We start from the raw sequence: 23,609 nt of genomic DNA on the forward strand, positions 1-23,609 counted from the left end.
ACGAGGCAGCGCGCGCCGCCTTCGCCACGGGAGGTTTCCCAGGGGCCGGGGTGTGTTTATCTGCGTTTCCTCCACCAACGACCTTTGTCTTGTCGCTCTCTGTAAAACCGAGTTTCCTGGTCCCGCACGCAAGCGGCGGCCGGAGGGTTGTTCTGAAGTAACCGGGTGAACGGGCAGATCCGGGTCCCTCGTCGTCGTTTCAAACGCGGCTTCGAGCTCGCTCCGCGCGGGTTACGTCCCCGAGCTGCGTCAGCCCCGCGGAGGCCTCGCTCCGCGCCGCCCGCCCCGCGGCTCTGAGTCACTTTGGTGTCACTTAAACGCCGAAGGGACCTTCTGGGAAGCTGCTGCTGTGTTTGCAGTGGGTGTTTTCTCAGGGAGATGGTTCCTACCGAGCCTGGCTGCACAACACGAGCGCGGTGACACCCCTTGGTTGTAAAAACACCCGTGGGTGACACGAGGGGTTGGCCAACGTCGCGCCATCCTCTTGTTGGGCCTCACTTTGCCTCCAAAGAGCAGTTGCTTGGGCCTGACCCCGCTCCATCAAGGTCAGGAGGCCTGGAGCTGGGGGGTTTGTATAATTAACCCCCCCAGGGCTCATTAACGTGGCGCTGCGGGTGGCAGAAGGGAGCAGCGGAGCGTGCCCGGCCTGTTGGATCCCCTCCGGGTCGCAGGAGACGCTGTGTTGCCCTGGCCCCGATGCTCTCCCCTCCCGGGGAGAGGTTTTTCTGCCTCTCACGGTGTTTATTTGAAGGAAGAAGCTGCCACCCGCTTTCCAAATAGCGTATCGGGACCCGTCATAGCGAAACCGCGGCGCCGTCACCGCGCCGGTGCCAAAACAAGGCCTGGGGTTGAGGCAGCCGCCCCCAGACGCTTCCCTTTCCTGTCGCATCCCACCTCGCCGGGGCCGCAGGACCTGTCGTCCTGGTTGGGCAGGAGGCTCTTGATGAGGGTGGTAAAAGCCCGTTTCTATTTAGGGAAACCTCCTTCTTGGGGCTGCCCTCCCCGGTGTGGCTCTGCTGTTTGCTCCCAAGTCTCCTACGCGACGTTTGGGTGAAGAAGGTGACGTTCCCAGTGTGGATATTGTGGCTGTAATTAGAATTATGGAATGGTTTGGGTTGGAAGGGACCTTCAAGACCATCAGGAGGTCCTTCTGAACCAAGAGCAGCTCGTTTGCCTTTTGAATCGTAGAATCATGGAATGGTTTGGGTTGGAAGGGACCTTCAAGACCATCGTTAGGTCCTTCTGAACCCAGAGCAGCTCATTTGCCTTTTGAATCATAGAATCATTGGATGGTTTGGGTTGGAAGGGACCTTCAAGACCATCAGGAGGTCCTTCTGAACCAAGAGCAGCTCGTTTGCCTTTTGAATCATAGAACCATCGAAGGGTTTGGGTTGGAAGGGACCTTCAAGACCATCCAGTCCCAACCCCCTGCCATGGGGACACCTTCCACCAGCCCAGGTTGCTCCCAGCCCCATCCAACTTGGCCTTGAACCCTGCCAGGGAGGGGGCAGCCACAGCTTCTCTGGGCAACCTGGGCCAGGCTCTCACCACCCTCATTAGGAATTTCTTCCCAATATCTCATCTCAATCTCCCCTCTTCCAGTTTAAATTCACAACTGGAGATGCTGACGTGGGGAGTTGGGTACAGCCCAGGCCGGGGTTGACTCCCCGCTGCAGCCTCTCCCCCTGCCCAGGGTGTCCTTGGGCACGGGGGACAGCGCTGGCACCGCCTGCCCGCTGTGCCACCTCGTTTCCTCGTGCCCAGCTGATAAGCTGGACGTGCTCCCTCGTTAAGGGAAGCAATCAACCCGCTCTGGCCTCACCCAGGGAGCTCTCATCGCTCACGTTTCCCAGCAAGCAAAGCCACTTTGCCACCCAATTCCCATCGCCCTCAGCCCTGGAGAAGGGAGCTGCTGGGTGGTGACAGCCCCAAACAAAGCTGCTTGTGGTGGCAGCACCATTTCCAGGCAGGAAAAACCCCACAAAAGCTGGGGGCAGGAGAAACATCATGGGGGGAAAAGCTGCTTTGTGAATTCCCACACCCCCAGCCTCGAGAGCGGCCACTCGGAAGCGATACCCGGCGTTGTTGGCCTCTTCTCCCAGGCAACCAGCGCTAGGACAAGAGGACACAGCCTCAAGCTTGGCCAGGGGAGGGTCAGGTTGGTCATCAGGAAGCATTTCTTCTCAGCAAGGGTCATCAGACACTGGAAGGGGCTGCCCAGGGAGGTGGTGGAGTCACCATCTCTGGGGGGATCTAAAAGCCGTGTAGATGTGGTGCTGAGGGACATGGGTTATTGGTGGCCTTGGCAGTGTTGGGTTAACGGTTGGACTTGATGGTCTTCAAGGTCCTTCCCAACCCAAAGCTCCTTTCCAAGCATTTCTACTCAGCAAGGGTCATCAGACACTGGAAGGGGCTGCCCAGGGAGGTGGTGGAGTCACCATCTCTGGGGGGGTTTAAGACAAGCCTGGACATGGCCCTTAGTGCCCTGGGCTAGTTGCCATGGTGGTGTCAGGGCCATGGTTGGACTCGATGAGCCCAGAGCGCTCTGCCAACCTCAGGGATTCAGGGGTTCTGTTGTGAGGACGTGGGAGCCGCTCTCCTCTGCACTGGTGCCCACTTGCTCTGGGGCACGGGGAGCTCTGCCCTCGCTGAGGGTCGTCGGAGCCAGGGCTCCCGTCTCTCCCTTTTTCCACAGGGAGAAGGGTGGGAGGACGGCCTTGGGAGCAGGGCCAGCGCTGGGACACCACGTTCCTGCCCTGCCACGGGTGTCTGTGGTCTCAGGAGCATCTTTTACCCTCCTCCAGCTCCCGCTGCAGCGCAGGAACCAGCTCTGTGTAGGGTCCAGCCCCTCCACGCCGTCCCCTGGTACCTGCTGTTTACGTATCGGGGTCATCAACTCAGTACAGCATTAATTTGCTTCTTTAACCACGTCAGTAAATGTCTTTTAATTCCTTTGCAGGGACTTCCTTCCCCGAGGCTCTGGGATCGTCACTCGGAGGCCTCTCATCCTGCAGCTCATCTTCTCCAAGACAGGTACGGTCTGGCTGGGCTGGCACCGAAAAATCGGGGTCTGTTCCTCAGGAGGCCTCTGCAGAAGGCTGCAATGATCATTTTTTTCCCCAAAATATGATAAATCCCGAGTCAGGCTGCAGTAGGTTTGTAAAATAGCGAGTTGTCCCTCGTCAGAGGCGTTGTGCTGGCACAGGGGAGGGCAGGGGAGCTGTGGGGCTGCAGGGGAAGGGGGAGCAGAGCGTGGGTGGAGGCGGTGGCACATTTAGGTCCGTCCTTGTGCTCCCCTCTGGCAGAATCGATGAGGTTGGCAGAGCCCTCTGGGCTCATCGAGTCCAACCATGGCCCTGACACCACCATGGCAACTAGCCCAGGGCACTAAGTGCCATGGCCAGGCTTGTCTTAAACCCCCCCAGAGATGGTGACTCCCCCACCTCCCTGGGCAGCCCCTTCCAGTGTCTGATGACCCTTGCTGAGAAGAAATGCTTGGAAAGGAGCTTTGGGTTGGGAACCTTCAAGGTTGGGACCTTTGGTTGGGACCTTTAAGACCATCAAGTCCAACCATTAACCCAACACTGCCAAGGCCACCACTAACCATGTCCCTCAGCACCACATCTCCACAGGTTTTAGATCCCCCCGAGATGGTGACTCCCCCACCTCCCTGGGCAGCCCCTTCCAGTGTCTGATGACCCTTGCTGAGAAGAAATGCTTCCTGATGGCCAACCTGACCCTCCCCTGGCCAAGCTTGAGGCTGTGTCCTCTTGTCCTGGCGCTGGTTGCCTGGGAGAAGAGGCCGACTGTCCGCTCCACCCTCCCTTCAGGCAGTTGTAGACTGCACTAAGGTCCCCTCTGAGCCTCCTCTTCTCCAGGCTAAACCCCCCCAGCTCCCTCAGCCGCTCCTCGCAGCTCAGACCCTCCAGACCCTTCCCCACCTTGGTCGCCCTCCTCTGCACTCGCTCCAACCCCTCAACATCTCTCTTGAAGTCCATGGGCTTGTGGTGGCCCAAGTGTCAGACCCGGCCCTTGTCCCTGTTGAACCTCACGCCGTTGGTCTTGGCCCATGGATCTCCCTTCCAGGAGACAAACATTAACCCAGCCCCAGCTCCTCTGCGGGGAACACACCCGTGCACAGAAAAGCAGCTGCTTTTTTGGGGCCTCTGTGTAGCCTCCTTGGGGCGTCTGTGATTGTTCTGAAAGAGTTTTGCAACCCGACAGTGGAGGAGAAGCTGGAGGGGAGCGGGGAAGCCAAGCAGGGAGGTGAGGGGGAAAGAGGGACAGCGCTTCCCTCCAGTCCCCAGGGATAATGACTCCCTGACTCCTTGTGACAGCTCCTTATCTGCCCCTTGAAAAGGAATTTTAATAGATTTGGGGCCACGACTTGCCCCCGGGGAGAGGGATGGTGCAACTCACTTCCTCCCTCCGCGGGTGGGGTGAGGGGAAATGCCAGCCCTGCCCTCGCCCATCCACTCCTACCGGTTCCAGCGCCCTGTGACACCTTATCACCCGAAGGCCACGAGGGACATTTTGCAAGGCCCTGACGTCTTGTGGGTACCCGAAACGATGAATGACTCGAGAAACAGGTCGCCTGAATAAAGGCGAGAGGATGCTGCGGAGCGCGGCTCCACGCACCGCTCTGCTCGGCTGGGACGGACCCAAGAAATGCTTCTTGATGTGACTTCAAGAGAGATGTTGAGGTGTTGGAGCGAGTGCAGAGGAGGGCGACCAAGGTGGGGAAGGGTCTGGAGGGTCTGAGCTGCGAGGAGCGGCTGAGGGAGCTGGGGGGGTTTAGCCTGGAGAAGAGGAGGCTCAGAGGGGACCTTAGTGCAGTCTACAACTGCCTGAAGGGAGGGTGGAGCGGACAGTCGGCCTCTTCTCCCAGGCAACCAGCGCCAGGACAAGAGGACACAGCCTCAAGCTTGGCCAGGGGAGGGTCAGGTTGGCCATGAGGAAGCATTTCTTCTCAGCAAGGGTCATCAGACACTGGAAGGGGGTGCCCAGGGAGGTGGGGGAGTCACCATCTCTGGGGGGATCTAAAAGCCGTGTAGATGTGGTGCTGAGGGACATGGTTAGTGGTGGCCTTGGCAGTGTTGGGTTAACAAAACAATATGTAAATGCCCTTTACATATTATAAATATGTAAAGGGCAAGTGTCAAGAGGATGGAGCCAGGCTCTTCTCAGTGACATCCCTTGACAGGACAAGGGGCAATGGGTGCAAGCTGGAGCACAGGAGGTTCCACTTAAATTTGAGGAAAAACTTCTTTACTGTAAGGGTGACTGAACACTGGAACAGGCTGCCCAGAGAGGTTGTGGAGTCTCCTTCTCTGGAGACATTCAAAACCCGCCTGGACGCGTTCCTGTGTGATATGGTCTAGGCAATCCTGCCCCGGCAGGGGGATTGGACTGGATGATCTTTCGAGGTCCCTTCCAATCCCTAACATTCTGTGATTCTGTGATTCTGTGATTCTGTAACAGTTGGACTTGATGGTCTTAAAGGTCCTTCCCAACCAAAAGCTCCTTTCCAAGCATTTCTTCTCAGCAAGGGTCATCAGACACTGGAAGGGGCTGCCCAGGGAGGTGGGGGAGTCACCATCTCTGGGGGGGTTGAAGCCAAGCCTGGCCATGGCACTTAGTGCCCTGGTCTAGTTGCCATGGTGGTGTCAGGGCCATGGTTGGACTCGATGAGCCCAGAGGGCTCTGCCAACCTCAGTGATTCTGAGAGATGGAGCTGTCGGGGTCGGAGTCAGGTCCTGTGATGGTGCCCGGGGTTGTTGTTTGTGGTGCAGAGCAATAAATCTCGAGAGAATGAGGAAATAAAGAGCTGCTGGTGCAGGTGGAGGGGAGCTGCGGTTCCTTCAGCCGGGAAACCGGGAAGCGCCGTCGCTCCTTCCTCGTTGGACGGTGCGAGGATGATATCCCAGGTCTCCAGCCCTGGTGTGATGGGGGTTTGCTGCCTTTGCCCCTCCCAGAGCCACCAGAGCATGTTGGCAACCAAAGACTCCGAGCTTTTCTTGGACGTGTGGAGTCTGGGCAATAAAAGGTTTCAAAGGCATCGGCGGGGAGCGAAAGGCAAACAGGCGCGGGGGGAAAACAAACAGGGCCATTCTGGTGGCCAGAGCCAGCGCCGGCCGCCTGCCAGCAGCTCCCCCAAGGGCGGGTTCTTCGTTGGCAAAGGGAAGCGTTAACTCCCGCGTCGACATCAAAGCAGCTGCTGGCAGCGGGGAGGCAGCAGGCGGGGTGGCTGGCTGCCGGCCTGAGCCAGGGCAAGGCCGAGTGTGTCTGGGGCTGCTGCCAGGCAGGAGGCTGGAGGCAACCCGGTCTGGGGAAGGGATCGTCCCTCTGTGCTCGGCACTGGCGAGGGGACACCTCGAATCCTGTGTCCAGTTGTGGGCCCCAAGAGAGATGTTGAGGTGTTGGAGCGAGTGCAGAGGAGGGCGACCAAGGTGGGGAAGGGTCTGGAGGGTCTGAGCTGCGAGGGATGGCTGAGGGAGCTGGGGGGGTTTAGCCTGGAGAAGAGGAGGCTCAGAGGGGACCTTAGTGCAGTCTACAACTGCCTGAAGGGAGGGTGTAGGGTCAAGGTTGGCCAGGGGAGGGTCAGGTTGGCCATGAGGAAGCATTTCTTCTCAGCAAGGGTCATCAGACACTGGAAGGGGCTGCCCAGGGAGGTGGTGGAGTCACCATCTCTGGGGGGGTTGAAGACAAGACTGGACGTGGCACTTAGTGCCCTGGTCTAGTTGCCATGGTGGTGTCAGGGCCATGGTTGGACTTGATGAGCCCAGAGGGCTCTGCCAACCTCAGGGATTCTGGGTTAATCCCTGGGCAGGTCCTCGGGGTCCTGCAGAGGCACCAGTCCTGCCTTGGCTCCTCACGCGGTGCGACACAGAGGTGTCTCTGAACCGGTTGAATCTCGGTGTGTTGGGCTCCACGTGGCCCAAACTATCTTTTTTTTTTTATTATTTTTTATTTTAATTTCTTTTTCTTTCTTCCAGAATACGCCGAGTTTTTGCACTGCAAATCCAAAAAGTTCACAGATTTCGACGAGGTGCGGCAGGAGATCGAAGCGGAGACCGACAGGGTGACGGGGACGAACAAAGGCATCTCGCCCGTCCCCATCAACCTCCGTGTCTACTCGCCGCATGGTGAGATGATATTTCTCTGCCCCGGGCCTCCCTGTGTGCTAAAACACCCAGGGATTTCACCCAGCCTGTGCCCTAAAAGCAAACATTGGCCGTGGTGTCCATCTGGCTGATCTTATACCAGCCTGGAGGTCAGTGGGGGCTACCTGGGCCACCCCTGAGCCAACCCAGCAGAAGCTCCTCCTTCAGAGGAGGCTTTTAAGGCTTGTGGAGGGGTGGATCTGTCCACAGATCCACGAAACCAAGAGCTCCCAACGCCCTTGACCCCACACACGGGTGGTCTCTGTCCTTTGCAGTGTTGAACCTGACTCTGATCGACCTCCCGGGTATCACCAAAGTGCCGGTGGGGGACCAACCGCAGGACATCGAGTACCAGATCAAAGACATGATCTTGCAGTTCATCAGCAGGGAGAGCAGCTTGATCCTGGCCGTCACGCCGGCCAACATGGACCTGGCCAACTCGGACGCGCTCAAGATGGCGAAAGAAGTTGATCCTCAAGGTGAGAAGGACGCGTCCTCCTGCCCCTCTCTGCCCTGGCACGGGGGGATGAAGCCTTCAGAGGCTCTCGCTGCCGAGTCTCATCTATCAGCTCCTCAATTTTGGTACCAGAGGGGCGTCCCTCAGGGGTTGGTACTGGGACCAGTCCTGTTTAACATCTTTGTTGGTGGGACAGTGGGATTGAGTGTGCCCTCAGCGAGTTTGGGATGACACCGAGCTGGGTGGTGTGGTGGCCACGCTGGAGGGAAGGGATGGCATCCAGAGGGACCTGGACAGGCTGGAGAGAGACCTGGACAGGCTTGAGAGGAACCTTGACAGGCTGGAGAGCTGGGCCTGTGCAAACCACATGAAGTTCACCAAGGCCAAGTGCAAGGTCCTGCACGTGGGTTGGGGCGATCCCAAGCACAAACACAGGCTGGGTGGAGAATAGATTGAGAGCAGCCCTGAGGAGAAGGACCTGGGGGTGATGGTTGAGAAGGACCTGGGGGTGATGGGTGAGGAGAAGCTCACCATGAGCCGGCAACATGTGCTCGCAGCCCAAAAGCCACCCGTGTCCTGGGCTGCATCCCCAGCAGCGTGGCCAGCAGGGTGAGGGAGGAGATTCTGCCCCTCTGCTCTGCTCTCCTGAGACCCCCCCTGCAGTGCTGCGTCCAGCTCTGGGCCCCCAGCACAAGGACATGGAGCTGTTGGAGCGAGTCCAGAGGAGGCCACGGAGATGCTCCGAGGGCTGGAACCCCTCTGCTCTGGAGACAGGCTGAGAGAGCTGGGGCTGTTCAGCCTGGAGAAGAGAAGGCTCCGGGGAGACCTTCTAGCACCTTCCAGTGCCTGAAGGGGCTACAGGAAAGCAGGAGAGGGGCTTTTGCCAAGGGCATGGAGTGATGGGACGAGGGGGAACGGTTTTAAACTGGAAGAGGGGAGATTGAGATGAGATATTGGGAAGAAATTCCTAATGAGGGTGGTGAGAGCCTGGCCCAGGCTGCCCAGAGCAGCTGTGGCTGCCCCCTCCCTGGCAGGGTTCAAGGGCAGGTTGGATGGGGCTGGGAGCAACCTGGGCTGGTGGAAGGTGTCCCTGCCCGTGGCAGGGGGTTGAACTGGATGATCTTGAAGGTCCCTTCCAACCCAAACCATTCTGTGATTCTCATCCCTCCTCCTCCTCTCTTGATGCGTTCGGTGAAGTGAGATTGATCGACCGCTCGTTTGTGAGGTTAATCAATCTCTTGTTGTCGTGGCTGCTCCAGGCTTGCGGACGATCGGAGTCATCACCAAGCTGGACCTCATGGACGAAGGCACGGACGCCAGGGACGTGCTGGAGAACAAGCTGCTCCCTTTACGCCGAGGTACAACGACCCGCGCAGGCTTCGTGTCGCCCCGTCTCCTCCCCTCCACGACCCTTCCTCTCTCGTGTGGAGCAAGTGGCATTTCAAAGCGAGCTGAAGGGCTTGCTGGTGTCCTCCATGCTGCCCTTTCCTCCACGAGAGGTGGCCGTGGGTGGTGATACGGAGCTGCACAGCCCGGCTTGGTCACCCCTTGGTGGGCTCTGCCCATAGCAAGACCCACCGTGTCCTCTTGCAGGCTACATCGGCGTCGTCAACCGGAGCCAGAAGGACATCGATGGTAAGAAGGACATCAGGGCAGCGCTGGCCGCCGAGAGGAAGTTCTTCCTCTCCCACCCGGCGTACCGGCACATGGCCGACAGGATGGGCACCCCGCACTTGCAGAAGGTCCTCAACCAGGTGGGTTTGGGTCCCTCCACGAGCGTTTTGGGCTGCTGGTGTTTCTGGCGGCGAAGGGACGTCCCGGCGTGGAGGAGGGCGTCTCGGTGACCTCGGTTCTTCCGCAGCAACTGACCAACCACATCCGGGAGACGCTGCCGTCGCTGCGCAGCAAACTCCAGAGCCAGCTGCTCTCCCTGGAGAAGGAGGTCGAGGAGTACAAGAACTTCCGCCCCGACGACCCCACGCGAAAAACCAAAGCTTTGTTACAGTAGGTTGCTCTCGCTCGGGGCTGCGTTCCCGGGGGATTCACCTCTCCCAGTGAGAAACTTCACTGGCACGGAAATCAACTCGCTCTGCTCTCCAGGGCAGTTCAGCCTGGAGAAGAGAAGGCTCCAGGGAGACCTTCTAGCACCTTCCAGTGCCTGAAGGGGTTACAGGAAAGCTGGAGAGGGGCTTTTACAAGGGCATGGAGTGGTGGGACGAGGGGGAATGGTGTTAAACTGAAAGAGGGGAGATTGAGATGAGATCTGAGGAAGAAATTCCTAATGAGGGTGGTGAGAGCCTGGCCCAGGTTGCCCAGAGAAGCTGTGGCTGCCCCCTCCCTGGCAGGGTTCAAGGGCAGGTTGGATGGGGCTTGGAGCAACCTGGTCTGGTGGAAGGTGTCCCTGCCCGTGGCAGGGGGTTGGAACTGAGATGGTCTTTAAGGTCCTTCCAACCCAAACCAGTCTGTGACTCTATGATTCACGTGAGGCTCGTTTGTCTCAGCCGGTGGCTTCTTTCATGGAAGAGCCTGGAATAGCCCCATCGCTAGGGACGAGTGGTGGTGGTGGATGGCTCTGCCACCTCTAATGGTGCTAAGCTGGCACCTGGGAGAGATGCCAGAGGTTCAGGTTGGCCATCAGGAAGCATTTCTTCTCAGCAAGGATCATTAGACACTGGAAGGGGCTGCCCAGGGAGGTGGTGGAGTCACCATCTCTGGAGGGGTTTAAGCCAAGACTGGCCATGGCACTTAGTGCCCTGGTCTAGTTGCCATGGTGGTGTCAGGGCCATGGTTGGACTCGATGAGCCCAGAGGGCTCTGCCAACCTCAGGGATTCTGTGACAAGTGACACCTCTCCCAGAAACATCTGCTGAACATCTCCACTAGCCAGAGTTCCCATCTCACGCTCTGCGTGCATGACCTAAAGCAAACCCTTTGTTGGTGTCGGGGTGTGAAAGGACAGCTTGTGTCCCTGTGTCCCTCCTTGACCTGCCCCTGTGCTCCTCATGCTATGGCAAAAGGGGGATTTTTTGCTCCTGTGGCTCCAGTTGAGGGAACTGGGTGAGCTGTGAGCAGCCCTGAGGAGCTGAGGCAGGGCTGGTGGGGTGGGATATGTGCCCGCCCGTTTCACCCCCTCGCTTCTCCACAGGATGGTCCAGCAGTTCGGCGTGGACTTCGAGAAGCGCATCGAAGGTTCCGGAGACCAGGTGGACACGCTGGAACTCTCCGGGGGTGCCAGGATCAACCGCATCTTCCACGAGAGATTCCCGTTTGAGTTAGTGAAGGTAAAGTTGATGCAGGAACACGTGGGCTGCGTCGGGCAAACCCTGTTCCTGCTCCCTCTGGCCCCGCTGCGACATCCACGTGGAGCTGAAGCCTGGGGCAGCCCCTCAGCCTTTCCCTTCCCGGTGCTCACAGAATCACTGAGGTTGGCAGAGCCCTCTGGGCTCATCGAGTCCAACCATGGCCCTGACACCACCATGGCAACTAGACCAGGGCACTAAGGGCCATGTCCACTCTTGTCTTCAACCCCCCCAGAGATGGTGACTCCACCACCTCCCTGGGCAGCCCCTTCCAGTGTCTGATGACCCTTGCTGAGAAGAAATGCTTCCTGATGGCCAACCTGACCCTCCCCTGGCCAAGCTTGAGGCTGTGTCCTCTTGTCCCAGCACTGGTTGCCTGGGAGAAGAGGCCGACTGTCCACTCCACCCTCCCTTCAGGCAGTTGCAGACTGCACTAAGGTCCCCTCTGAGCCTCCTCTTCTCCAGGCTAAACCCCCCCAGCTCCCTCAGCCGCTCCTCGCAGCTCAGACCCTCCAGACCCTTCCCCACCTTGGTCGCCCTCCTCTGCACTCGCTCCAACACCTCAACACCTTCCTTGAAGTGCGGGGCCCACAACTGGACACAGGATTCGAGGTGCCACAAGTCTCTTGGTGTCAAAAATCTTAACTGGTGCTTTCCCTCCCCGTTCAGATGGAGTTTGACGAGAAGGACCTGCGGCGAGAAATAAGCTACGCCATTAAGAACATCCACGGCGTGAGGCAAGTGTCGGCGCGGGTCCCGCTCTCCTTAGAGCAGATCAGGGAGCCTGGTCATGTTCCATGGGAGCTTTGCTGCCGAGGGAGAGGTGATACGTGTCGTTGTCATCGTGTGGAGACCAGGGTTTGCTGAGAATTGGACGTTCCTTGCCGTGTAGAGGGAATTAAAGGGGTCACCCGGCCACCATGGTGTCACCCCGAGCCATCTGGGTCAGCAGTCCTAGAGAACCCAGCGGAGGCTGCAACGCTGAGCTAAAAAATTGCCCCTCATGGCTTCAGTTCAACCACTAAAATAACCTTTATCTTCCCTCTTACCTCCCCTGGAGCGGGGGGTGACCTTGAGAGACAGGTAGGGAACGGGAGCGAAACCTTCTCGCTGAGAAGGACCCAGGCCCGGGCTGTCGGCGCGTGCTGGGGACGAGCTGCGTGGGGGCTGCTGGGCCCCTCCAGCACAGACCTGGCGGGGGGATGAGGGACCCCGGCGAGGAGCGGTGTTAAATCCAACTCCTGCGCTTGGTGGGGCGAAGGAAAAAGAGATGAGAAGAGAGAAATGTGGAGTTTCTTCTCTTTGCTTTAATGCTCTCCCCAGGAGCCACTCGGCCTGCTCACGCCGCACCCATTCCCCCTAACCACCACCAAAAAGGTTAATTCCCCTTTCCTCTCGCTCCCGTTCACGGCGGGGGGGAAGCAGCACCCGAATTTGAGGTGCTGGAGGGGTTGGAGGGTGCTACCAGGAGGTGGGAGGGCGGAGGTGCCGCCGCTCCATCCCCTCCGAGGGCTCGTGGCAGCCCCGGTGGCGGGGGGAAGAGCGGGGTTGGGCGCTGCCGTGGGTCCCGGGGAAGGAATCGCTCTCCAGGACATGGCTGATGCCTCCAAACCTGATCATCCCTTGTGTTTGTTTTTATTTTTCTATGCCACGTCTCTGCCCTTTCACCCCCCCTGCGGATTCCTGTAGGACGGGGCTCTTCACCCCAGACTTGGCGTTCGAGGCCATTGTGAAAAAGCAGGTGGTGAAGCTGAAAGAGCCTTGTCTGAAGTGTGTCGACCTCGTTATTCAGGAGTTAATCAATACAGTTAGACAGTGTACCAGTAAGGTATTGACCCGGCACTCCAGCCAGCGGGATGGGGAAGCAGGAGCCCTGCTCTGACCTGCCCGCCTCGCCTGGTTTCCCCTCTAAAAAAAAACATCATAAAAGCGATAAAATGTGGCAGCCCCCAAAGAAAATTGGGGATTTTTGAGCTTTGACTCGTGTCTCCCAACCCTGCGCCCGTCCTTGAGTTGAGGATGCCGAGGGGGGATCACCCAGGACATCACCCTTGGGGTGCTGGCAGCATCCCGGAGCCTCCCGGCCACCCCGATGCGCAGGGTCGGGGTTTGTGGGGCCGAGGGGCTCTGGTGGAGCCGGGCAGGCGGGCAGGCTGCTCCCAGACCCCGGCACCTCTTAGCAGCACGATTTTTTCCCCTCAAGCTGCATTTAAACTGCTGCTTCGCTGCACTCTGGGCATCCTGGGAACGTGGAAACGGCACTTTGCAGCCCATGGTCTGTGTAAATCCCACAATTCAACCTCTGCGATTAATAAGCTGCTTGATAACGAGCACATTCGCATTCCAAAAGCTCCCCCCTGCCCCCAATTATCTTTTTTTTTTTCCATGGAAGTGTTAATTACCTTGACGAGGGGCAAGAGCCCTGGATTTAGGGGCACGGTGGCACTGGGTCCGTGGTTGGACTTGATCTTTTAGGTCTTTTCCAACCTTAATGATTCTATGATAAATACAGATAAAATTTGCATATTTAATAATTGGTTTCTTAGAGTGAGTCTTTTTTTAACCTCGTAGCAGCAGCACCAAAAGATGTGCCTTAAACCGAACCGAGGGCAGGAAAAACAGCTCCTCTCCCCTCCCAAAACTTAGTTAATTAAAAAAAATTAATAAATTCAGCTACACACAGGCGAGAAGATGAAAGTACCCACGAGGTTTGGTCCCCAGAGTGCTTCCGTGGAGCAGTTTAAATGCTGAGCTGGTTCTGAGCTGGTAGGACTGGGGGGGCTTTGCTGGCAGGGCAGGAGTTCTCTGCTCTCTTTCCATTTCCAGCCTGGTTGAACTGGGTAAAATGGGAAGAAGCCAACGCTTGCTGCTGGAATTCCTTCCGTCTCCCAGCGTCAGGGAGGCTCTAACCCCAAAATCGAGTGGAAATTCAGTGTTTTCCTACAGCTGGGTCGTAGTAATCCAGGCTAGAGCGCCGCCAGGAGCCTCTCGAGGGTTTTTCCTGCGCTCAGCCCCGTATCCACAGAGCTGGGGCACCCCCTGATGGGTAAAACAGTAAAATCGCTTAAAAAAATTATAAAATTAAAAAACCTGAAGCCACGGGGAGTTTGGGGCACGGGGCTGAGCCTGCCCGTGCTGCCTGCGAGACGCAGGGGAGCCGAGAGGCACCCGTCACCCCCCAGGACCAGGGACACGAAGGGATTTCTCCGGCAGCCGCTGCGGCTTGTTCCTTTGCACCTCACTAACCTGAAGTGTTTAAAAAAAATCTCATTTTTCTTGTCTTTGTTGCTTATTTCCCCCCTCTCCCCCCTCCCTGCCCTGCTCTCCGTTCGGCTCTCGCTGCGCGACGCAGGACGGGGCTCTTCACGCCCGACATGGCCTTTGAAGCCATAGTGAAAAAACAGATTATAAAGCTCAAAGAACCCAGTCTGAAGTGTGTTGACCTGGTGGTCTCAGAGCTGGCCACGGTCATTAAAAAGTGTGCCGCAAAGGTAACGAGCAGCTCTTCCTTCACCCCTTTTTTTCCTCTAACACCTGGAATATATTCGCTCCCAGGACCCGGCCAGCCAACGGGAGTTCAACCCACGAGGTTGTCACTGATTCTGGGGGGACGCCGTGTCCTTTTGACACCCAAAATTGTTGGGAACGCCGGGGAATATGGATGTGGCACTAACTCTGCTTCATGGCACGGGTCCTGCCGAGACGTATTGCACAGGTGTTTGCTTAAAGGCTTAAAAACACCCCTCACGTTGCCAAAATCCTGCCTCGCTTCGCCGTAGCTCGCGCTCCGCGCCGTGAAAACCCAGCTCTGCTCGGTGGGCTCTGAGGGCGGGAGGAAAACGACCAAAAAATTTCCTAAAAAATTGGATTTTGTGCGTTTGACGTTGCTTCAAAGGCCCCAATTCTGCTGATCTGGGGGGATCTGGTGAAGAGAATCGAGCCTGGCGCTTTCTCCCACCCCTGAGCCCCAGTTGTGTCCTGGCAGAGCTGGGGCTCGGTCCCATCTCCCCCCCGTCCCCTTCTCGAGCCTCTCCTGTTGTTGCCCTGGATGCTCCCACGATCCGACCGGCAGCGCTTCTCCCCGGCCTTCTCCCTTTTATTTTTCAGCTTGGTTCCTACCCCAGGTTACGGGAGGAGACGGAGAGGATCGTCACCACCCACATCAGGGAACGGGAAGGCAAAACGAAGGACCAGGTGAGCTCACGGCGGCTTCGGCTCGGCTGGAGGGCGGGGAGGAAGCCCTGGCTGCGAGGACAGATGTTCAATGTCTGTAGATGATCTGGACGTAGGGATGGAGGGCAACCTCAGTGAAGGTGCAGGTGACCCCAAGGGTGGGAGTGTGGATCTGCTGGAGGGCAGGAAGGGTCTGCAGAGGGGTCTGGGCAGGTTGGAGCGATGGGCCGAGACCAATGGCGTGAGGTTCAACAAGGACAAGGGCCGGGTCTGACACTTGGGCCACCACAAGCCCATGGACTTCAAGATGTTGAGGTGTTGGAGCGAGTGCAGAGGAGGGCGACCAAGGTGGGGAAGGGTCTGGAGGGTCTGAGCTGCGAGGAGCGGCTGAGGGAGCTGGGGGGGTTTAGCCTGGAGAAGAGGAGGCTCAGAGGGGACCTTAGTGCAGTCTACAACTACCTGAAGGGAGGGTGGAGCGGACAGTCGGCCTCTTCTCCCAGGCAACCAGCGCTGGGACAAGAGGACACAGCCTCAGGCTTGGCCAGGGGAGGGTCAGGTTGGCCATGAGGAAGCATTTCTTCTCAGCAAGGGTCATGAGACACTGGAAGGGGCTGCCCAGGGAGGTGGTGGAGTCACCATCTCTGGGGGGTTTAAGCCAAGCCTGGCCATGGCACTTAGTGCCCTGGTCTAGTTGCCATGGTGGTGTCAGGGCCATGGTTGGACTCGATGAGCCCAGAGGGCTCCTCCAACCTCAGTGATTCTGTGATCCGTGACAAAGCCAGCCCCTGGCCACCCAGCATCTCCCCACTCGCCATCCCAAAGCTCCCTCTCGCATCAGTGGTCAATGATGTCCCCCAGCACAACCCTGGGGCTCCGTGGCAGCTCTGGTGGAGCCGTGGGTGCTCACCCTTCCCTGTGGGAACTCCTAACCTTGTAAATCCTCCTGCCAGATTCTCCTGCTGATCGACATCGAGCTCTCTTACATCAACACTAACCATGAAGACTTCATTGGATTTGCCAAGTGAGTAATTCACCGGTGAGACGGGTCCTCAAACTCTTATAAACGTGGTTCATGGTCCTGTCCCCCGTTGGCAGAGGAGGCGTGTGGGTGACGTGACCCTTGCAGGGTCACCGCCGTGAAAACCGGTGCAGGAATCTCCCCCATCCCAACATAATTCCCCAAACTGGCACCTTTTGAACCCAAATTCTCTCCGATTTGGGATCCGGGAGCTTCGCTTCTCTGCTTGGTGGTTGAGGGGCTGCAGAGCTGAGCTGCCCCACACCGTCCCTCTGCCTTCGTTAACGCCGCTCGTTAGGGCAGAGAGGGTGACAAGCTGGAGTTGGGTTGTCCAGCCTCAAACAAGCTGCTCGCAGGAGCACTAACGATGAATTAAGGTAATTAAGGCTGTTGCTGCGACGTGGGGGTTTTCTGTGCCCCCTGGGCACGCCGAGGGAAGGCGACACGACTCCTGTCCTGTCCCACACTGGAGCAGAAATGTCCCCCCATGGTTTGAGCCCTCGTGATCCTCTACGCAGGATTTCCTCCTCCTCTTTAAATCCACGTACTCTTCCTCTTTGTTTTCTTTTTCCCCCCCTTTTTTTTTATCTCTCTGCTTTTCACCTTCGTTCACAGCTCCTTCCTCTCCTCCTAATCTTTCCTGTTTTTTCCTTTGAACCATCATCTCACTCTTTTCCTCCGGACTCCTCCGAAACCTTCCCACTCCCCAGCTGTTACACTGAGCAGCACGTGGCGACAGGGTGGGTACCCGCTCACGCAGCATGGCCTGGAGTGGCTGGGGCGGCCCCGCTTGCACCTTCCCCTCCCCACGGGGACCTTTGGGGACACCTCCAGAGCTTCTCCTCCAAGCTCAGCGTTAGGATTTACGCTTGCAGTGGAGCTTCTCACTCCTGTCCAAGATGCCACCGCGCTTGGGCTGGCTCAGACCTGGCGCCTGGCTCCTCTCGTGTCCCCTGGGACGCTCCTCTCAGTGTCCCTTAGCTGTGAGGATCAGGGCAGGCAGGGACCCACCTCCCAAACCCTCCAGCCAGCAGGTCAGGGACGCCCCGGGTCGCAGGGATGGTGGCTGATGCGACCACGGCCCCGCAGTCCCCTTCCCCAGGGAGAAGGACCCCGTTTGTGCGTGTAAACTGGGGCGTCCCGGCGTGATTCTAACTGTTTTCATGGATTTTGTTCCTGCTCCTGACTAACGGTTCCATCCCACGCCTCGTCCCTTGCTCAGGAGAGACAGGTAGCTTTCCCTCTGGTGCAGGTATGCTCTTTTCCCACCTTGGGGGGGGTGGAATTAGGAGGCTGCAGGTGTTTCTTGGACACGGATCCTTCTGGTTCTCGGCCGTGCGGTGGTAGGGGCGCGTCGGCTCGGAGAGAAATCCCTTTTGCATCCACGACCGCTGCTGAGCTGCTTGGTGTCTCCTCTGTGACCTTCCCCCTCTGGATCAGACAGCCCTGGAGATAAGGAGTGCGAGGAAGGAGATAAAGCTGATGGGGCTGGAACGCCCCGTCCCCCTCCCTCTGTCTTGTGTCCTGGGCAAACCTCTGGCAGGGGCTCCTCGGCGTGGGGGGTCTTGGTTGGATGTGACGTGATGGGCTTATTCCTTCGGACTCAACTCTTCCTTGCGGCGTTCCGGGTGGGGAGCGTGTCGTGCTCGTCGCTTGGCTTTGCCTCCCCTGCCTAAAGCTCTTCTCTTTCTCCTTCCAGCGCGCAGCAAAGGAACACGCAGACGAACAAGAAACGGGCCATCCCCAACCAGGTACGGCCGCCGGCTCCCCCCGTCCTCCCTCGCCAGCGGTGACCGGAGCGACCCGGTGCTGCCTTTTGCAGCTCTGAAATGGGGATTTCAACTGACCCCCCGACTCCTTCCTCGAGGGGTGTTTGGTGCTGGGGTTGGAGATGGGAAAGATGGAGCTCTGGCTCATGGAGCTCGTCTAAAAGCACCAGGAATTGGCACGAGCCGGGTGCTGGAGGAGCCCCGTGCCCCGGCGTGGGGCAGGATCTGTCCTAAGCGCCTGGTCCTGCCCCCGTGGATCCAAACAAGCCCTCTGGGGTGGTGGGATGGAGGGAACGGGGTCCAAGAGGAGTTGGAGATGGGAAAGATGGAGCTCCGGCTCATGGAGCTCGTCTAAAAGCACCAGGAATTGGCACAAACCGGGTGCTGGAGGAGCCCCGTGCCCCGGTGTGGGGCAGGATCTGTCCTAAGCGCCTGGTCCTGCCCCCGTGGATCCAAACAAGCCCTCCAGGGTGGTGGGATGGAGGGGATGGGGACCAAGAGGAGTTGGAGATGGGAAAGATGAAGCTCTGGCTCATGGAGCTCGTCTAAAAGCACCAGGAATTGGCACAAACCGGGTGCTGGAGGAGCCCCGTGCCCTGACGTGGGGCAGGATCTGTCCTGAGCGCCTGGTTGATCCAGACGAGCCCTCGGGGGTGGGGGGGTGGAGGGAACGGGGGACCGAGAGGAGCGCGGGGACGTGCCTCATCTGAGGGGGGGTCTTTGCCATCCCGTGTGCACGACAGAGCAGGACTGGAGGTGCCCCCCCCCCCTCACTCGCACGGCGTTAGGTCTCGCGGTGCCTAACGCAGCCGTTGCCTCTCGTTTGGAAAGAATGTAATGAATTATTAACACTGTAAAATTATAATTAATAGCATGTAACTGTTTTTCTTCTGCTGTTTTTCTGCTTTTTCCTACCGTTTTTGTGCTTCCTGCTCTCTCCTCCCTCCCATCACTTCGTTTTTCTTCACTGTTCTGTCTCCTCGTCTCGCTTTTTTTTTTCCCCCCCCCCCCACCCCTTAATTTTGCACACCTAAAGGGTGAGATCCTGGTAAGTACCCACATAGTGTGATAGCGCTGGTAGACGACACCCAGTGATGGACGTGGCCCTGCCAGAAACACCCCCCACCCCTCAAACGCCGCCTCTTGCTTCCCAGAACCGAGTACGCCGACGGCAGGAGGAGGGACAGGATTCCCCGAGGGGCTCCGTGGGCTTGGTTTAGGGGTGGAAATTCACTCTGTCCCCTTCGTCCCCACGCCTGGGCTGAAAAAATAAGGTCTCGGGGCTGATGCCACGACCGTGGGGCTGTCAGCACTGCCTGTGCTCACTGGGAATGGGAACAGGGAGAGCTGGATACTGGGATTCAGGGTGTGAGTACTGGTTTTGCTGGCCCCGGTGGGAAGCAACAAGCCAAAAATCTTGGGGGTTTTTAGCCCGGAGCTGCCTGCTGCCGTGGTGGGATGTGGTTCCCGTGGAGTGGTGGCCAGGGCTGGTCCCTCTGCTGGTGTTTTGGGCCGGGAGGAGCTCACCCCCCCTTGTTTGCAGCCGCTGGGGGTGGGTTATCCCCCCCCCACGCTGCCTTTTTTTGGGCTTGAGGGTTTACCGATGCCGACGGCTGGCACAGAAATGAGAAGCCCCCTCCTTCCGAGGTGCCCAGCTGTGAGCAGCTGCTGGAGGCCAACTTTGGGTGCCCCTCAGCTGCTTCGAGCTTAATTCAGCCCCCAGGGAGGTTTTCCTCGAGCGTACTCACTTCTGGGGCGGCGAAGGCGGCGTTTCCTCCGGACTAAGTTCCCCTCTGCAGCCAAGCGATCCCCTCTGGGGGTGGTGGGGTGGGATGGGGGGGTCCTGGCCCCGCTGCTTCCAGAGAAAATGGAAGTGTCTGAGAGGGAAACAACCTCCAAACCCTCGTTTTGGGGCTTTGCAGCCTTGTGGACCGCAGCTCGGGGCCCTCAGCACCCGAATGTCTCCCTGGGGGAGGAAAATAATTCGTCTCCCGCGGCTGGGAGCGGGCGCTGGGCTGGTGGGTGAAGTTCCCCGGGGTCGGACACCTCTCAGCAGCCCCACGAGGGTCCCGTGCCCGTCACCTCCAGCTGTTCAGACACTTCCATTTTCTTTATACCACCGTCCAGATGTTCCTCCTCAAAGGAAACCTCCCCAGGGGCCCATCTCGTGCCTCCCCCGCGATGATTTCTGCGCAGGGCCGCTCTCCATCACTGGCTGTGCGGACGTGGTCGTGCCGGGTGATGGGAAGGTGGAGAGCTGAGAATTAAGGATGCCAGGGGCCGATTCGGAGCCAGGCAGAGCTCCGAGGGCTCTGGAGGGGGGAAGCTTGCCTGGCTTAGGAGCCCTAAAACCATCCGTGCTCGCAGTCGGTCTTAAAGGAACTTCTCTTCTGTGCTGCTGGGGCTCAGCCTTCCTCCCTCCTCCCTCCTCCTCCTTCTCCTCAACCTGCATTTGGGGATGGAGGAGGAGGTGTCGTGGCTCCTGCCTCTGGCTCTGCAGGGTGCCCTCCCCTCCTCTACCCTTTAGACATCAAACCTTGGCTGGTCTCTGTCGCTCCCCCTCGCAGCTCTGGGTCTCTCCCCAGCCCCGTGCCCTAAAGACAAACCCCCTCCTCCTTCTAACCCCCTCCAAAACCATCCCATAACCCAGCTCCCAGCACTCGCTTTGCTGCCAAACCTCTTCCCTTTCCTCATCCCTCTTCCTCTCAGCTGCTCATCCCCCCCCCTCCTCCTCCCTCCGTTCCTTTAAAACCAGACTCAGTTCAAATTCAGAGTTGATTTTTCAATCCGAATCGGGGTCTGAAACACACCGGAGCGAATCAGAAGGGGAAATCTTTAATTGGACAACCTCTGCCGGCTTAATTTCAGGGCTCCTCCCTTCCCCTCGCCAGAAAAAACCTGTATGAGTTAAGTTTTTAGCTCTAGCTGCCTGCGCCCGCCGGCGCACCGAGCTTTGTCCGTGCCTTAACACGGCGGATTTTGTCGTGGCTTCTGCTCCGGCTTCACCCCGGGGATTAAAGCCCTGCCTCTGTCTCGGGCACGGCTGCTGGATCCCGCACGAGCCACGCCAAACTCCGCGCCTCGCTCGTGTCTAACCCTTCTCTGCTTCGCCGCGAGGGTTGTTGGTTCTCCCTCCCATCCCTGCTTTGGACTGACTTGAATCAAACCCCCCCATAGATGCATTTTTCCCCCACGTCTGCCCGTTACTAACCCGTGTGGTGGTTACTAACCCCTTGGGGTAGGAAAGCCGGGGTCCCCGGGGGCGATTCTCCTACCACCGGCGTCCCGGTGCGGGATGCTCAGCACCTAAAGCATCCCGTGACGCAGGATGAGGCTCACGCACCAGGAGGATGCGTGCGGGTGCGGGGCTGCTGAGCTGGGGGGGTTCACGTGCTGTGGTACCTCTCCCTAAATACATCAGCTCCTGCGGGCGCTTGTGGGGCAGCTCCTCCGCGGCTTTTGGGTCTGTGGCAGCGTCGGTGTTGGCGAGGCAGCTTCTGCCCCGGGGAGCTCGGACCCGGCGCCCCCGGGTGCCCCCGCTGCCTCCAGAGCTGGGTCCCAGCTGGGCTGGGGGTGACGCAGCAGGAGCAGCTGGTTGGGGACCCTCCGCTCCCCGGCGTTACGCGGGAGCGGGTCGTTTGCGGGCAGAGCGGCGTGGTCCTGGCGTGTGGCTCACGGAGCGGCCGGCGTAGCAGCTCTGCAGTAAAACCACGGGGGTGGTGGAGTCCCCATCCCTGGGGGGATCTAAAAGCCGTGTAGATGTGGTGCTGAGGGACATGGTTAGTGGTGGCCTTGGCAGTGCTGGGTTAACGGTTGGACTTGATGGTCTTAAAGGTCCTTCCCAACCCAAAGCTCCTTTCCAAGCATTTCTTCTCAGCAAGGGTCATCAGACACTGGAAGGGGCTGCCCAGGGAGGTGGTGGAGTCACCATCTCTGGGGGGATCTACAAGCCGTGGAGATGTGGTGCTGAGGGACATGGTTAGTGGTGGCCTTGGCAGCACCGGGTTAAGGGTTGGACTTACAGAATCCATGAGGTTGGAAGAGCCCTCTGGGCTCATCGAGTCCAACCATTGCCCTGGCACCACCATGGCAACATGACTTGATGGTCTTAAAGGTCCTTCCCAACCCAAAGCTCCTTTCCAAGTATTTCTTCTCAGCAAGGGTCATTAGACACTGGAAGGGGCTGCCCAGGCAGGTGGTGGAGTCACCATCTCTGGGGGGGTTTAAGACAAGACTGGCCATGGCCCTTAGTGCCCTGGTCTAGTTGCCATGGTGGTGTCAGGGCCATGGTTGGACTTGATGAGCCCAGAGCGCTCTTCCAACCTGATTTATTCTGGTTGCTGGACTGGGTAAGTTGGTCGTTGCTTCTGGGAAGGTGCCCCAAGCTGCTGGGGCTCGCTCGGCCTCCGCTGACCTTTCCCAGCCTCGCTCATGGGCAGCGGCGGCTTTGAAACGACCGGGATGGAGGCAGAGGTCTGGTTTGTAGGCCTAGGTCTGGTTTGTAGGCCCAGGTCTGGATTTAGGTCTGTTTTTTAGGCCCAGGTCTGGTTTTTAGGTCTGGTTTGTAGGCCCAGGTCTGGTTTGTAGGCCCAGGTCTGGTTTTTAGGCCCAGGTCTGGTTTTTAGGTCTGGTTTGTAGGCCCAGGTCTGGTTTGTAGGCCCAGGTCTGGTTTTTAGGTCTGTTTTTTAGGCCCAGGTATGTTTTTTAGGCCCAGGTCTGGCTTTTACGGTGCTCCTGGCACCGCTGTGTGCCAACCAGCACCAGCACCAGCATCCCAGTGTGGGACACCCCAAAACAGCCCCCAGGCTGCTCCCATCCTCCCTTAAACCCAAGACACGCTCTGAACTCCTGCCTCGTCTCATCCCCTTGGGGCTCCTGGAGCTTTTGCTCTCCATCCCCTCTCCCACCCGAGGCCGGGCTGCTGCTGGCTGGCGCCGGCGGGGGGTTAACGTGGAGCTGGGTTGGGCTCAGCGTCACACCGGGGGCTCGCTGCTTTTCTCACCCAGCTTCAGGAGCCAGAGGAGCTCCAGCCGTCCCCCCGCAACGTGCTGCTGGCTTACCCGTGAGGTGGGCGCCTCGAACTCTGCCTGGGTGAGGGTCTTCTGCTGAGGTTAGGGCCTCCTGCGAAGGGTCTAGGTGGGCTTTGGGGCACTTCTCCTCGCTCTCCTCCTGGGGAGCTCCCCTGGGGACCCCGCAGTAGCCTGTAACCTCTTCTTCCTTCCTCCCCTCCGCTCCCCACCGCCGCTCCGCTGCCTCCAGGTGATCCGCAGGGGCTGGTTGACCATCAACAACATCAGCATCATGAAGGGTGGCTCCAAGGAGTACTGGTTCGTGCTGACGGCCGAGTCGTTGTCCTGGTACAAGGACGAGGAGGTACGTACGTGCGACGTGGGGTTTTTTTTGGGGGGGGAGGCTCCTTGGGGTGAGGAGAAAATCAGTGCTGGGGTTAACAATTAGCACCCAGGACTAATTAGCGTTGGCTGGTGGGGGTGCAGGAGCGCGGGTCTCCTCTGGAGGGTGCCCTGCGGAGGTCCCAGACAGCAAATTCTGTGTCTCCAGACGCTCCCCTGGAGCTCGGGATTGTGTAAACACAGATAAACCCGGAGGCAAGCGGAGGTGCTGCGGGGTCCAGGCCTGGGGTGGCCGCGCCACGCCATCCCCCCCCCACGCCCTGCCCCTTTGGGGGAGGTTTTCTTTGTCTCCTTAGCACTGTTATAAGACCTCCAAGAAG

The 23,609-nt window shown here is 58.6% G+C and overlaps 1 protein-coding gene across 1 annotated transcript in view; it reads left to right on the forward strand.

Moving 5' to 3' along the window:
* Window positions 1-23,596, forward strand: part of DNM2 (dynamin 2) — a 28,280-nt gene extending 4,684 nt beyond the window's left edge. The window contains exons 2-17 of the mRNA XM_068421706.1: window positions 2,960-3,033; window positions 6,996-7,145; window positions 7,439-7,642; window positions 8,880-8,978; window positions 9,214-9,374; window positions 9,482-9,624; window positions 10,765-10,900; window positions 11,588-11,655; window positions 12,608-12,746; window positions 15,026-15,112; window positions 16,042-16,112; window positions 16,820-16,849; window positions 17,809-17,860; window positions 18,915-18,926; window positions 23,138-23,255; window positions 23,586-23,596. Coding sequence (XP_068277807.1) covers window positions 2,960-3,033; window positions 6,996-7,145; window positions 7,439-7,642; window positions 8,880-8,978; window positions 9,214-9,374; window positions 9,482-9,624; window positions 10,765-10,900; window positions 11,588-11,655; window positions 12,608-12,746; window positions 15,026-15,112; window positions 16,042-16,112; window positions 16,820-16,849; window positions 17,809-17,860; window positions 18,915-18,926; window positions 23,138-23,255; window positions 23,586-23,596 — 1,555 coding nt within the window. The remainder of the gene's footprint in view (window positions 1-2,959; window positions 3,034-6,995; window positions 7,146-7,438; window positions 7,643-8,879; window positions 8,979-9,213; window positions 9,375-9,481; window positions 9,625-10,764; window positions 10,901-11,587; window positions 11,656-12,607; window positions 12,747-15,025; window positions 15,113-16,041; window positions 16,113-16,819; window positions 16,850-17,808; window positions 17,861-18,914; window positions 18,927-23,137; window positions 23,256-23,585) is intronic.
* The last annotated feature ends 13 nt before the right edge of the window (window positions 23,597-23,609 follow it).

This window comes from Nyctibius grandis, chromosome 35 (genome assembly GCF_013368605.1).
Source record: "Nyctibius grandis isolate bNycGra1 chromosome 35, bNycGra1.pri, whole genome shotgun sequence".
NCBI lineage: Eukaryota > Metazoa > Chordata > Aves > Nyctibiiformes > Nyctibiidae > Nyctibius > Nyctibius grandis.